A 14,923-nucleotide genomic window follows, 5' to 3' on the forward strand; every position below is an offset into this window, starting at 1 on the left:
AACAGCACAGGGGACGCGTCGCAATGGGGGATGGCTAGGAGGATGCCTGCAGGCAGCCCAGAACGGCCTGGGGCAGCAGTGAGTGCGCACGCAGGGGGGAGGCTGGGCTGGACAAGGGCTGGGGCAGAAACGTGGGCCCTGGGGGGGGGTGCTCGCCCTGCGTCGAAACCCTGGCTGCGAGCGCCTCGGGCAGGGCACGCTGCTGCTGCCTCCGTGCCTGGGCGCAGGCCTTGCTGCCTCCCAGCTGCCTCGTTCCCTCTCCTGCCTGTCCGCAGCTCTCTGCGGCTCCCGTCCGCGCTTCCCCGCGCACCAGCTCCCTTCCTCCTTCCCTCCCTCCCAGCCCCACTGAATTCCTTCTTTCTCCTGCAGGCCAAGGGCCTCGCAAGGCTCTTATCCTGGGTTCTGCAAAGCGTATTCTCGAATGTGGTCTTCATCAGTGATGAGCTGGATGAAGCCACACGTGAGCGCATGCAGCAGCTTTCGAAGATTCTCACGGAGGAGATGGCTCGGATAGCGCAGGAGCTGCATGAAGTCGAGGAGCTGAAGAGAATAGAGCACAACGGTGTGACCTGGAGTGGCCTGCTCTCTGCTGCCTTGTGGAACTGGAAATTTTGGGTGATCGCCGGCTTCCTGCTCCTCCTGATTGCAGGGCTCTGCTGCTGCTTTAGCAAAAGAAGCCCTGAGCTGGACGGCAGCATCAGCGGTGAAGAGGAGGAAGACAGTGAAGAAGAAGATGCCTCTGGCGTGGCAGATTTTGACACGTACATTGCAATGCGCAACGAGTGGTCATTGAACGAACTGTGGCATGCTTCCCTTGGTGCAACGTGTAATCATTGCTTACATTATTTCACTGTGCACCTCTGAGAGAAGACATGCTCTGCACAGTGGAAGACAGCAATTAGATCTCCCTTAGCCTGCCTTCTCGGAGAGATGCAGTGCTTGACAGCTGTGGTGTGGTGCAGTGCATGGCTGTGTCCTGGGTTCAGCAGTAGCAGTTGTTTTTCTTGGTAGCTGGTGCAGTGCTGTGTTTCGACTTTTGGCCTGGGAACAGCACTGATAACACTGATGTTTTTAGTTACTGCTCAAATGTTTTATTCTGGCTAAGGACTTCGTGAGTCTCATGCTCTGCCAAGGACGAGGGGAGGCTGGGAGGAAGCAGAGACAGGACACCTGACCCAAGCTGACCAAAGAAGTATTCCATACCACAGCACGTCATGCCCGGGATGTAACTGGGAGTTACTCAGCAACTTTGACCTACTATTACTCAGTAAATAGTGCCAAGCATAGATTAATCCATATCCTATTCACAGCATTTCATTCACTGTAAGATTTTCTTACAATTGGCAGATTGGCATTTAAAGACTCCTGGCATTTAAAGGTACTCACAGTTGCACGGAAAACCTGACAACAGCCTTCCTTCTTACACAGCCTGATCCTGACAGCCATCCTTCCTTGGCATCTTGGGACTTCCAGGAACTATCCCAGAATAATAATTCCCTCTGTGATAGGAATTCTGTTTCTGTAGCATGACAGTCAGGGGATTCAGGGAAAAGTGAATATAAACAGCAAGATGACAGCACTGCAAGGCAGATACTCAACATAAGGACATGGAGCTGCCTCACAGCTGCTTAATTCCCCCACCTGCCTGTCCCCAGCAATCTGCAGGTCCCCTCCCTGCTCCCCCTGCCACCAGCTCCCTTCCTCCTTCCCTCCCTCGAGACCCACTGAATTCCTTCTTTCTCCAGCACTCTAAAACAGTAAACTACACAGGATTCTCTCTTCATTTTGTTAACCATGTATAAGAGTTGGCCGCTACAAAATAAAGTTCTAAATTAATAAAGCTCTATTTTATTGATAGCTCTTACTATCGATACTGGGTTGAACTGGGGCTCAACCCTCCGGTCCCCCCTGTTCTATTTCTGATCCAGCAAAGCATGGGAGGTGTGTCCCGGCAGAGGTCCCACCACTCCCAAGAGTTGCAGGAACCGGCTGCATTCAGGCAATAATTTTTATTGTGTTACGGAGATCCTGCCTTTCACTCCCGGCCAGATTCTGCTTACTAGCTGGCCCGCGGTTGTGCGGGCGAGACTGCGGTGCGCCCGAGGCGCCTGTAACGGCACAGGGGACGCGTCACAATGGGGGATGGCTAGGAGGGTGCCTGCAGGCAGCATCGGCCCAGAACGGCCTGGGGCAGCAGTGAGTGCGCACGCCGAGGGGAGGCTGGGCTGGACAAGGGCCGGGGCAGAAACGTGGGCCCTGGGGGTGGGTGCTCGCCCTGCGTCGAAACCCTGGCTGCGAGCGCCTCGGGCAGGGCACGCTGCTGCTGCCTCCGTGCCTGGGCGCAGGCCTTGCTGCCTCCCAGCTGCCTCGTTCCCTCTCCTGCCTGTCCGCAGCTCTCTGCGGCTCCCGTCCGCGCTTCCCCGCGCACCAGCTCCCTTCCTCCTTCCCTCCCTCCCAGCCCCACTGAATTCCTTCTTTCTCCTGCAGGCCAAGGGCCTCGCAAGGCTCTTATTCTGGGTTCTGCAAAGCATATGCGTGCCCATGGTCGGTGATGAGTTGGATGAAGCCACACGTGAGTGCATGCAGCAGCTTTCGAAGATGCTCACGGAGGAGATGGCTCGGATAGCGCAGGAGCTGCATGAAGTCAAGGAGCTGAAGAGAATAGAGCACAACGGTGTGACCTGGAGTGGCCTGCTCTCTGCTGCCTTGTGGAACTGGAAGTTTTGGGTGATCGCCGGCTTCCTGCTCCTCCTGATTGCAGGGCTCTGCTGCTGCTTTAGCAAAAGAAGCCCTGAGCTGGACGGCAGCATCAGCGATGAAGAGGAGGAAGACAGTGAAGAAGAAGATGCCTCTGGCGTGGCAGATTTTGACACGTACATTGCAATGCGCAACGAGTGGTCATTGAACGAACTGTGGAACCAGAGCGAGTGGGTGGATGCGCTGGTGGAAAACCTTCTCTTTGCTTGCCAAGGGTCCAACTTAGTGTCAGAGGGTTTCTTCCTGGAGCTGGGACCAGCCATGGGAGTGGGCAGCGCCTTTGATTGCTGGAGTCCCCAGGAAGACGAGCCTGTCTACCGTATGCTCGTGTGCCTGAAGCCCTGCCGTGGCTACACCTTCTGCCTGGAGCCAGGCACCGTGGCAAACGAGTCCCGCATCCGTGTGGAGCTGGAGCGCACATGCACCGCTCAGCAGACGGTGGGACCCATGCCGTGCTTCCTTCACAACCGCAAGGAGCAGCTCAGGAAGAAGCAGAAGCCCAGGCTCCTGCATGCCCTCTGCACCGGCTCCTATCTAGATGTGCAGAAAACTGCTTGCTGGTTCCAGGATATGGTGAGGGAAAACAAGGCAATTGCGCGCCTGTTACGTTCACGTTACTACCTTCTGACTGTGCTGCCCTCCAGACGCTCCTGCAAAGTGGCACTTCAACATATCTCTGGGAGAACCACGGTCATTGAGATGAACTTTGTCGTGCAGCTGGGCAACTCAGACATCTTCATGAGCAGCCAGGCGAGAGAGGGTATCTTCAGCCCAAGCACAACGTGGACATTGACCTTTGCCAGGGCAGAGGCAAAGTTCTTGTGGCTGATGTTCGATCAGACCCCAGACGACACCTTGCTCAGCTGCCTGCAACTCTGCACCCGCATGCTGGCGGGCACAAGCTTTTCCAGCTATGCCTTGAAGACGGTGGTGATGCACCTCCTGACCACCACAGCCCTGTCAGGCTGGCGCAGGAGACATTTCCTGCTGCGGCTAGGTGACATCATGAGGTACCTGCGCCGCTGCTTGGAGGAGAAACGCCTCGACCACTTCTTCTTTGGCAATGAGAAGATTCCTGAGGAGATCGTCTTGCCCCCAGCCTTGCAAAGAGCCAAGCCATTCAACCTCTTCCAGCATCTGGCGCAGGATCCGGCTGCCCACGAGCAGGCAATGCGTGAGTTCGTGGAGCTGCAACACCGGCTTACAGCACAGATCTTCTTCTAGGGGCACTGAAAGTGGTCTTCATGCAGAGAGGGCTGAGGCCCTCATTGATTCCTTCGTTATTTCATTAAATGCCCGTTTTCCTTCCCCAGTCCACTGCTATTCCCTCACTTCTGTTTGCAGCAACTGCTATAGGCGTTCGACTAATATACCGTAGTCATAGATCCAGAGCCGACACCAACCTGTCATGCCGAGAAATGTCCCAAGTTCCTTGAGCGTCCTGGGGTTGAGGGGTTTGGCAGATCGTTTTCTTGCGTTCTTGTCCTAATTTCCACTGCTCCCCTGAGACCTCATACCCCCGGTAGGTGACTTCTTGCTTCATTGTTTGTGCCTTTTGCTGAGATACCTTATATCCTTCAAGTCCATGAGAATTTAACAGGCTTACCATCCATTCGCTACATCTGTTTGAAGTTTCGGTGGCTATCAATAGGTCGTCCACTTCAAGCTTAGCAGCTTTATCCAGTTGTTGGTTGTTCTGTTGTTCCTCAGTGGCCCGACTTTTGGGGACTTGGGCATCTTCATGGCGCACCTTCACCACCAGGTTCTGCACCCGAGCAGCGATATCTTGCTGAAGTACCGCAGCCCAGATGGGTTTACCTGTGCTTTGCCGTTTGCTCTGCTTCCAGCGCTGCAACCACCCACCCACACAGGGCATTCGCCACCATCCATGAATCAGTAGAGAGATAAAGTACTGGCCGCTTTTCTCGTTCAGCAGTGTCCAAGGCAAGCGGTATGTCTTTCACCTTGGCAAACTGACTCGATTCACCCTTTCCTTCAGCAGTTTTTGCACCTTGTTGTCGAGGTCTCCATACAGCTGCCTTCCATCTCTGATGCTTTCCCACAATATGGCTGGACCTATCAGTAAACAAGGCATACTGCTTTTTCACTTTCTGACTGTTTATTATACGGCGACGCCTCACGCATCACATCCTCCTCTGTTGACATTCCAAAATCTTTGCCCTCTGGCCAGTCAATGTTGACTTCTAGAATTCCTGAACAACTGGGATTTCCTGTTCAAGCTCACTGTGTACTTAGTGCAGCCCACTTACTCCATGTAGCACTGGTTGCATGATGTGTAGAGGAGACCTTGCCTTTGAATGTCCAGCCCAGCACTGGCAACCGGGATGCCAGGCGGAGCTGTGCTTCAGTGCCAATCACTTCTGAAGCAGCTCGAACCCCTTCATAGTCTGCCAGTATCACTTTTTCAGTTGGTGTATATCTGGCCTCAGATCCTCTCTATCCCCCACTCCAAAAGCTGAGGGGTCGACCTAGAGTCTCTCCTGGAGCTTTCTGCCAGAAGCTCCAGGTAGGACCATTCTCCCCAGCTGCGGGGATTACATTTTATACATCTGGCCCGGTCCGGACTGGTCCAAGGGGTCCTGCATGAACTATCTCTCGTTTAATCTGCTCAAAGGCTTGTTGTTGTTCATGGCCCCATTCTTCTTCCGGGTCACATGGCAGAGAGGGCTTACAATCAAACTGTAATTTGGGATGTGCATTCTCCAGAACCCCACAACACCCAAGAAAGCTTGTGTTTCTTTCTGATTGGTTGGTGAAGACATTGCTGTTATCTTGTTGATCACATCTGTGGGGATTTGGTGACATCCATCTTGCCATTTTATTCCCAAAAAATTGAATCTCCTGTGTAGGTCCCTTGACCTTACTCCGTTCTATTGCAAAACTGGCTTTCAGCAAGATTTGGATTATTTGCCTCCCTTTCTCAAAGACTTTTTCTGCTGTACCAACCCACACGATAATGTCGTAAAAGTATTGCAGGCGTTCTGGAGCTTGCCCCTGTTCCAGTGAAGTCTGGATCAGTCCACGGCAGATGGTAGGGCTGTGTTTCCACCCCTGGGGCAGTTGGTTCCAAGTGTACTGGACACCCCTCCAAGTAAAAGCAAACTGTGGGATGCACTCTGCTATCAAAGGAATTGAGAAGAATGCGTTGGCAATATCGATTGTGGCATACCACTTGGCTGCCTTTGACTCCAGTTCGGATTGAAGTTCTAGCATGTCTGATACAGCAGCACTCTATGGTGGTGTGACTTCATTCAGGCCACGAGAGTCTACTGTTATTGTCGACTCTCCGTTAGACTTTCTCACTGGCCATATGGGGCTATCAAAGGGTGAGCGGGTGCTACTGATCACTCCTTGTCTCTCCAGTCTACGGATCAGCTTACGGATGGGAATCAGGGAGTCTTGGTTGGTGCGATATTGCTGCCGGTGCACCGTTTTGGTCGCAATTGGCACTTGTTGTTCTTCGACCTTCAGCAACCCCACAACAGAAGGATCCTCTGAGAGACCAGGCAAGGTGGACAACTGCTCAGTTTCCTCGGTCTCCAGAGCAGCAATACCAAAAGCCCATTGGTACTCTTTTGGGTCTTTGAAGTACCCTCTCCCAAGGTAATCTATGCCAAGGATGCGTGGAGCCTCTGGACCAGTCACAATGGGGTGCTTTTGCCACTTCCTCCCAGTCAGGCTGATCAGCTCCTGGGGTCGTATGGGTAAGTACCTAGGCCAATGAGCACTTTCAACATTTTGGAATTTCACCTCTCAACAAGTGAAAATCCGGAACGAACTAGTCGGACATTACTACTGTAGCTATCCTGGAGGAGAAGGAGGATATGGGAAGGAAGGAAGAAAGGAAGAATGGACGGACGCAGCAGGAAGACATTTCTGTTACCGGCTGGCTCTCCCAGAGAAGGCCAAAGGCGCACTTGCCTATAGTTGTCACCAGATGGCTCCCAAGGAACAAAGGTGGCGACAACACCGAGAGCGCAGACCAGATGAGTCTCATGACCTGCGAGTCTGTCATATCATAACCCACCTCCAAAGTACAACAGAATGATAACCTTAGCCTCACAGACAGACATCACAGGGAGCAGACAGGACAAGAGCAGTACCAGTGAGCACACACACATTAACTCTGGGAACGCTATGACCACTGACTACCGCACTACCATGAATGCTTGCAACAAATTTGTTCTAACATGCTCGGGTCAGATGTGTCTTTATCGCAACCCAGTGCCCCATACTGGGTGCCAAAAAGGACTGTCACGGTTTAACTGCAGCTGGTAACTCAGTACCATGCAGCCACTCCCCCAGTTTCCCCTGCCCCTGACAGGATGAAGAGGAGAATTGTAAGAATGTAAAACCTGTGGGCTGAAATAAGAACAGTTTAATAATTGAAATTAGGTAAAATAGTGTGATAATAGAAATAATACCAACGATAACAATAGTGATAATAATAATAGACAGCAACAAGAAGAACAGAAAGCAAGCTCAGGAAACACAAGTGGTGCACAGCGCAATCACTCGCCACCTGCTGACTGATACCCAGCCTGACCCAAGAGTTGATCAGTCCCTTCTGGATAACTCCTCCCAGTCTATATACTGGGCATGATGTGCTGTGGTTTGGAATACCCCTTTGGCTAGTTTGGGTCAGGTGTCCTGTCTCTGCTTCCGCACGGCTTCTTGTGCTCCTCGTCACTGGCAGAGCATGAGACTGAAAAATCCTTGAATGGTGTAAGTCAAACTGAGCAAAAACTAAAACTTTGGTGTGTTTTCAGTACTTTTCTCAGACTGAAGCCAAAACACAGCACTGCACCAGCTACTAAGCAGAAAATGAACTCTGTCCAAGTCAAAAGCCAGAATATGGCAACATGGTGCCCAAGAAAGGATTTAGTCAGATAATGGGACTCATTTCTGGAACAAGCTTACAGATACTTGGGTCAAAGAGCATGGCATCAAGTGGATATGTCACATGCCTTATCATATCAGGGATGCGATATACCTCTTATAATGGACGGCAGATTTTTGCTGTGATGCAGAATTCAATTAATGCTGTATAATTGATAACATCCCAGAAATCCTACTAAGCAATATTAAACAGCCATACATAATTCTATGCCTAAATACTTTATTAAGGTTAGCTCCCTATTTCTAACTAGGTAACTGTTCCGCTTACTGATAACTTGACTGGCTGTTGGGCGAAGGTTAAGTGCGTGCCACCTTTCCTTCCCATCTTAGAGCTCTTGTGGGAAACACATGTTGAGCCATGCACTGTTACATAACTAGTTTGCTCTGGACAGTTCTGCTGGCAAGGAATGCAAAGGGAAAATTATTTAAGTAATATGGGGACAGTGTAAGAAAATGTGAAGCAATAAGCATGGCAATGGGATACAGGCTTTACAATGAATCTTAAAAGCACACGAAAATACAGAATCACCATCAGTGAAGCAGTGTAACAGCACAGGGGACGCGTCGCAATGGGGGATGGCTAGGAGGATGCCTGCAGGCAGCCCAGAACGGCCTGGGGCAGCAGTGAGTGCGCACGCAGGGGGGAGGCTGGGCTGGACAAGGGCTGGGGCAGAAACGTGGGCCCTGGGGGGGGGTGCTCGCCCTGCGTCGAAACCCTGGCTGCGAGCGCCTCGGGCAGGGCACGCTGCTGCTGCCTCCGTGCCTGGGCGCAGGCCTTGCTGCCTCCCAGCTGCCTCGTTCCCTCTCCTGCCTGTCCGCAGCTCTCTGCGGCTCCCGTCCGCGCTTCCCCGCGCACCAGCTCCCTTCCTCCTTCCCTCCCTCCCAGCCCCACTGAATTCCTTCTTTCTCCTGCAGGCCAAGGGCCTCGCAAGGCTCTTATCCTGGGTTCTGCAAAGCGTATTCTCGAATGTGGTCTTCATCAGTGATGAGCTGGATGAAGCCACACGTGAGCGCATGCAGCAGCTTTCGAAGATTCTCACGGAGGAGATGGCTCGGATAGCGCAGGAGCTGCATGAAGTCGAGGAGCTGAAGAGAATAGAGCACAACGGTGTGACCTGGAGTGGCCTGCTCTCTGCTGCCTTGTGGAACTGGAAATTTTGGGTGATCGCCGGCTTCCTGCTCCTCCTGATTGCAGGGCTCTGCTGCTGCTTTAGCAAAAGAAGCCCTGAGCTGGACGGCAGCATCAGCGGTGAAGAGGAGGAAGACAGTGAAGAAGAAGATGCCTCTGGCGTGGCAGATTTTGACACGTACATTGCAATGCGCAACGAGTGGTCATTGAACGAACTGTGGCATGCTTCCCTTGGTGCAACGTGTAATCATTGCTTACATTATTTCACTGTGCACCTCTGAGAGAAGACATGCTCTGCACAGTGGAAGACAGCAATTAGATCTCCCTTAGCCTGCCTTCTCGGAGAGATGCAGTGCTTGACAGCTGTGGTGTGGTGCAGTGCATGGCTGTGTCCTGGGTTCAGCAGTAGCAGTTGTTTTTCTTGGTAGCTGGTGCAGTGCTGTGTTTCGACTTTTGGCCTGGGAACAGCACTGATAACACTGATGTTTTTAGTTACTGCTCAAATGTTTTATTCTGGCTAAGGACTTCGTGAGTCTCATGCTCTGCCAAGGACGAGGGGAGGCTGGGAGGAAGCAGAGACAGGACACCTGACCCAAGCTGACCAAAGAAGTATTCCATACCACAGCACGTCATGCCCGGGATGTAACTGGGAGTTACTCAGCAACTTTGACCTACTATTACTCAGTAAATAGTGCCAAGCATAGATTAATCCATATCCTATTCACAGCATTTCATTCACTGTAAGATTTTCTTACAATTGGCAGATTGGCATTTAAAGACTCCTGGCATTTAAAGGTACTCACAGTTGCACGGAAAACCTGACAACAGCCTTCCTTCTTACACAGCCTGATCCTGACAGCCATCCTTCCTTGGCATCTTGGGACTTCCAGGAACTATCCCAGAATAATAATTCCCTCTGTGATAGGAATTCTGTTTCTGTAGCATGACAGTCAGGGGATTCAGGGAAAAGTGAATATAAACAGCAAGATGACAGCACTGCAAGGCAGATACTCAACATAAGGACATGGAGCTGCCTCACAGCTGCTTAATTCCCCCACCTGCCTGTCCCCAGCAATCTGCAGGTCCCCTCCCTGCTCCCCCCGCCACCAGCTCCCTTCCTCCTTCCCTCCCTCGAGACCCACTGAATTCCTTCTTTCTCCAGCACTCTAAAACAGTAAACTACACAGGATTCTCTCTTCATTTTGTTAACCATGTATAAGAGTTGGCCGCTACATAATAAAGTTCTAAATTAATAAAGCTCTATTTTATTGATAGCTCTTACTATCGATACTGGGTTGAACTGGGGCTCAACCCTCCGGTCCCCCCTGTTCTATTTCTGATCCAGCAAAGCATGGGAGGTGTGTCCCGGCAGAGGTCCCACCACTCCCAAGAGTTGCAGGAACCGGCTGCATTCAGGCAATAATTTTTATTGTGTTACGGAGATCCTGCCTTTCACTCCCGGCCAGATTCTGCTTACTAGCTGGCCCGCGGTTGTGCGGGCGAGACTGCGGTGCGCCCGAGGCGCCTGTAACGGCACAGGGGACGCGTCACAATGGGGGATGGCTAGGAGGGTGCCTGCAGGCAGCACCGGCCCAGAACGGCCTGGGGCAGCAGTGAGTGCGCACGCCGAGGGGAGGCTGGGCTGGACAAGGGCCGGGGCAGAAACGTGGGCCCTGGGGGGGGGTGCTCGCCCTGCGTCGAAACCCTGGCTGCGAGCGCCTCGGGCAGGGCACGCTGCTGCTGCCTCCGTGCCTGGGCGCAGGCCTTGCTGCCTCCCAGCTGCCTCGTTCCCTCTCCTGCCTGTCCGCAGCTCTCTGCGGCTCCCGTCCGCGCTTCCCCGCGCACCAGCTCCCTTCCTCCTTCCCTCCCTCCCAGCCCCACTGAATTCCTTCTTTCTCCTGCAGGCCATGGGCCTCGCAAGGCTCTTATTCTGGGTTCTGCAAAGCATATGCGTGCCCATGGTCGGTGATGAGTTGGATGAAGCCACACGTGAGTGCATGCAGCAGCTTTCGAAGATGCTCACGGAGGAGATGGCTCGGATAGCGCAGGAGCTGCATGAAGTCAAGGAGCTGAAGAGAATAGAGCACAACGGTGTGACCTGGAGTGGCCTGCTCTCTGCTGCCTTGTGGAACTGGAAGTTTTGGGTGATCGCCGGCTTCCTGCTCCTCCTGATTGCAGGGCTCTGCTGCTGCTTTAGCAAAAGAAGCCCTGAGCTGGACGGCAGCATCAGCGATGAAGAGGAGGAAGACAGTGAAGAAGAAGATGCCTCTGGCGTGGCAGATTTTGACACGTACATTGCAATGCGCAACGAGTGGTCATTGAACGAACTGTGGAACCAGAGCGAGTGGGTGGATGCGCTGGTGGAAAACCTTCTCTTTGCTTGCCAAGGGTCCAACTTAGTGTCAGAGGGTTTCTTCCTGGAGCTGGGACCAGCCATGGGAGTGGGCAGCGCCTTTGATTGCTGGAGTCCCCAGGAAGACGAGCCTGTCTACCGTATGCTCGTGTGCCTGAAGCCCTGCCGTGGCTACACCTTCTGCCTGGAGCCAGGCACCGTGGCAAACGAGTCCCGCATCCGTGTGGAGCTGGAGCGCACATGCACCGCTCAGCAGACGGTGGGACCCATGCCGTGCTTCCTTCACAACCGCAAGGAGCAGCTCAGGAAGAAGCAGAAGCCCAGGCTCCTGCATGCCCTCTGCACCGGCTCCTATCTAGATGTGCAGAAAACTGCTTGCTGGTTCCAGGATATGGTGAGGGAAAACAAGGCAATTGCGCGCCTGTTACGTTCACGTTACTACCTTCTGACTGTGCTGCCCTCCAGACGCTCCTGCAAAGTGGCACTTCAACATATCTCTGGGAGAACCACGGTCATTGAGATGAACTTTGTCGTGCAGCTGGGCAACTCAGACATCTTCATGAGCAGCCAGGCGAGAGAGGGTATCTTCAGCCCAAGCACAACGTGGACATTGACCTTCGCCAGGGCAGAGGCAAAGTTCTTGTGGCTGATGTTCGATCAGACCCCAGACGACACCTTGCTCAGCTGCCTGCAACTCTGCACCCGCATGCTGGCGGGCACAAGCTTTTCCAGCTATGCCTTGAAGACGGTGGTGATGCACCTCCTGACCACCACAGCCCTGTCAGGCTGGCGCAGGAGACATTTCCTGCTGCGGCTAGGTGACATCATGAGGTACCTGCGCCGCTGCTTGGAGGAGAAACGCCTCGACCACTTCTTCTTTGGCAATGAGAAGATTCCTGAGGAGATCGTCTTGCCCCCAGCCTTGCAAAGAGCCAAGCCATTCAACCTCTTCCAGCATCTGGCGCAGGATCCGGCTGCCCACGAGCAGGCAATGCGTGAGTTCGTGGAGCTGCAACACCGGCTTACAGCACAGATCTTCTTCTAGGGGCACTGAAAGTGGTCTTCATGCAGAGAGGGCTGAGGCCCTCATTGATTCCTTCGTTATTTCATTAAATGCCCGTTTTCCTTCCCCAGTCCACTGCTATTCCCTCACTTCTGTTTGCAGCAACTGCTATAGGCGTTCGACTAATATACCGTAGTCATAGATCCAGAGCCGACACCAACCTGTCATGCCGAGAAATGTCCCAAGTTCCTTGAGCGTCCTGGGGTTGAGGGGTTTGGCAGATCGTTTTCTTGCGTTCTTGTCCTAATTTCCACTGCTCCCCTGAGACCTCATACCCCCGGTAGGTGACTTCTTGCTTCATTGTTTGTGCCTTTTGCTGAGATACCTTATATCCTTCAAGTCCATGAGAATTTAACAGGCTTACCATCCATTCGCTACATCTGTTTGAAGTTTCGGTGGCTATCAATAGGTCGTCCACTTCAAGCTTAGCAGCTTTATCCAGTTGTTGGTTGTTCTGTTGTTCCTCAGTGGCCCGACTTTTGGGGACTTGGGCATCTTCATGGCGCACCTTCACCACCAGGTTCTGCACCCGAGCAGCGATATCTTGCTGAAGTACCGCAGCCCAGATGGGTTTACCTGTGCTTTGCCGTTTGCTCTGCTTCCAGCGCTGCAACCACCCACCCACACAGGGCATTCGCCACCATCCATGAATCAGTAGAGAGATAAAGTACTGGCCGCTTTTCTCGTTCAGCAGTGTCCAAGGCAAGCGGTATGTCTTTCACCTTGGCAAACTGACTCGATTCACCCTTTCCTTCAGCAGTTTTTGCACCTTGTTGTCGAGGTCTCCATACAGCTGCCTTCCATCTCTGATGCTTTCCCACAATATGGCTGGACCTATCAGTAAACAAGGCATACTGCTTTTTCACTTTCTGACTGTTTATTATACGGCGACGCCTCACGCATCACATCCTCCTCTGTTGACATTCCAAAATCTTTGCCCTCTGGCCAGTCAATGTTGACTTCTAGAATTCCTGAACAACTGGGATTTCCTGTTCAAGCTCACTGTGTACTTAGTGCAGCCCACTTACTCCATGTAGCACTGGTTGCATGATGTGTAGAGGAGACCTTGCCTTTGAACGTCCAGCCCAGCACTGGCAACCGGGATGCCAGGCGGAGCTGTGCTTCAGTGCCAATCACTTCTGAAGCAGCTCGAACCCCTTCATAGTCTGCCAGTATCACTTTTTCAGTTGGTGTATATCTGGCCTCAGATCCTCTCTATCCCCCACTCCAAAAGCTGAGGGGTCGACCTAGAGTCTCTCCTGGAGCTTTCTGCCAGAAGCTCCAGGTAGGACCATTCTCCCCAGCTGCGGGGATTACATTTTATACATCTGGCCCGGTCCGGACTGGTCCAAGGGGTCCTGCATGAACTATCTCTCGTTTAATCTGCTCAAAGGCTTGTTGTTGTTCATGGCCCCATTCTTCTTCCGGGTCACATGGCAGAGAGGGCTTACAATCAAACTGTAATTTGGGATGTGCATTCTCCAGAACCCCACAACACCCAAGAAAGCTTGTGTTTCTTTCTGATTGGTTGGTGAAGACATTGCTGTTATCTTGTTGATCACATCTGTGGGGATTTGGTGACATCCATCTTGCCATTTTATTCCCAAAAAATTGAATCTCCTGTGTAGGTCCCTTGACCTTACTCCGTTCTATTGCAAAACTGGCTTTCAGCAAGATTTGGATTATTTGCCTCCCTTTCTCAAAGACTTTTTCTGCTGTACCAACCCACACGATAATGTCGTAAAAGTATTGCAGGCGTTCTGGAGCTTGCCCCTGTTCCAGTGAAGTCTGGATCAGTCCACGGCAGATGGTAGGGCTGTGTTTCCACCCCCTGGGGCAGTTGGTTCCAAGTGTACTGGACACCCCTCCAAGTAAAAGCAAACTGTGGGATGCACTCTGCTATCAAAGGAATTGAGAGAATGCGTTGGCAATATCGATTGTGGCATACCACTTGGCTGCCTTTGACTCCAGTTCGGATTGAAGTTCTAGCATGTCTGATACAGCAGCACTCTATGGTGGTGTGACTTCATTCAGGCCACGAGAGTCTACTGTTATTGTCGACTCTCCGTTAGACTTTCTCACTGGCCATATGGGGCTATCAAAGGGTGAGCGGGTGCTACTGATCACTCCTTGTCTCTCCAGTCTACGGATCAGCTTACGGATGGGAATCAGGGAGTCTTGGTTGGTGCGATATTGCTGCCGGTGCACCGTTTTGGTCGCAATTGGCACTTGTTGTTCTTCGACCTTCAGCAACCCCACAACAGAAGGATCCTCTGAGAGACCAGGCAAGGTGGACAACTGCTCAGTTTCCTCGGTCTCCAGAGCAGCAATACCAAAAGCCCATTGGTACTCTTTTGGGTCTTTGAAGTACCCCTCTCCAAGGTAATCTATGCCAAGGATGCGTGGAGCCTCTGGACCAGTCACAATGGGGTGCTTTTGCACTTCCTCCCAGTCAGGCTGATCAGCTCCTGGGGTCGTATGGGTAAGTACCTAGGCCAATGAGCACTTTCAACATTTTGGAATTTCACCTCTCAACAAGTGAAAATCCGGAACGAACTAGTCGGACATTACTACTGTAGCTATCCTGGAGGAGAAGGAGGATATGGGAAGGAAGGAAGAAAGGAAGAATGGACGGACGCAGCAGGAAGACATTTCTGTTACCGGCTGGCTCTCCCAGAGAAGGCCAAAGGCGCAGTTGCCT

General features: G+C 52.4%; 3 protein-coding genes across 3 annotated transcripts; all 3 read left to right on the plus strand.

Moving 5' to 3' along the window:
• The first annotated feature begins 2,541 nt into the window (after positions 1-2,541).
• LOC136017437 (inositol 1,4,5-trisphosphate receptor-interacting protein-like 1) lies at positions 2,542-3,981 on the plus strand. Its single transcript, XM_065685755.1, has one exon. The coding sequence runs from the start codon at positions 2,542-2,544 to the stop codon at positions 3,979-3,981; it is 1,440 nt and encodes a 479-aa protein (XP_065541827.1).
• Positions 3,982-6,915: 2,934 nt separating this feature from the next.
• On the plus strand, positions 6,916-9,087 carry LOC136017439 (uncharacterized). Its single transcript, XM_065685756.1, is given in 3 exon segments — positions 6,916-7,052; positions 8,318-8,444; positions 8,446-9,087. Coding segments are annotated over 3 exon segments (906 nt in total).
• Positions 9,088-10,764: 1,677 nt separating this feature from the next.
• On the plus strand, positions 10,765-12,204 carry LOC136017440 (inositol 1,4,5-trisphosphate receptor-interacting protein-like 1). The gene has a single exon (XM_065685757.1). The coding sequence runs from the start codon at positions 10,765-10,767 to the stop codon at positions 12,202-12,204; it is 1,440 nt and encodes a 479-aa protein (XP_065541829.1).
• Positions 12,205-14,923: the final 2,719 nt, after the last annotated feature.

This window comes from Lathamus discolor, chromosome 6 (genome assembly GCF_037157495.1).
Source record: "Lathamus discolor isolate bLatDis1 chromosome 6, bLatDis1.hap1, whole genome shotgun sequence".
In the NCBI taxonomy this organism is placed as follows: Eukaryota; Metazoa; Chordata; class Aves; order Psittaciformes; family Psittacidae; genus Lathamus; species Lathamus discolor.

Coding starts and splice junctions, on each gene's coding strand:
- LOC136017437 (XM_065685755.1), top strand. CDS start 2,542: ATGGTCGGTGATGAGTTGGATGAAGCCACACGTGAGTGCATGCAGCAG.
- LOC136017440 (XM_065685757.1), top strand. CDS start 10,765: ATGGTCGGTGATGAGTTGGATGAAGCCACACGTGAGTGCATGCAGCAG.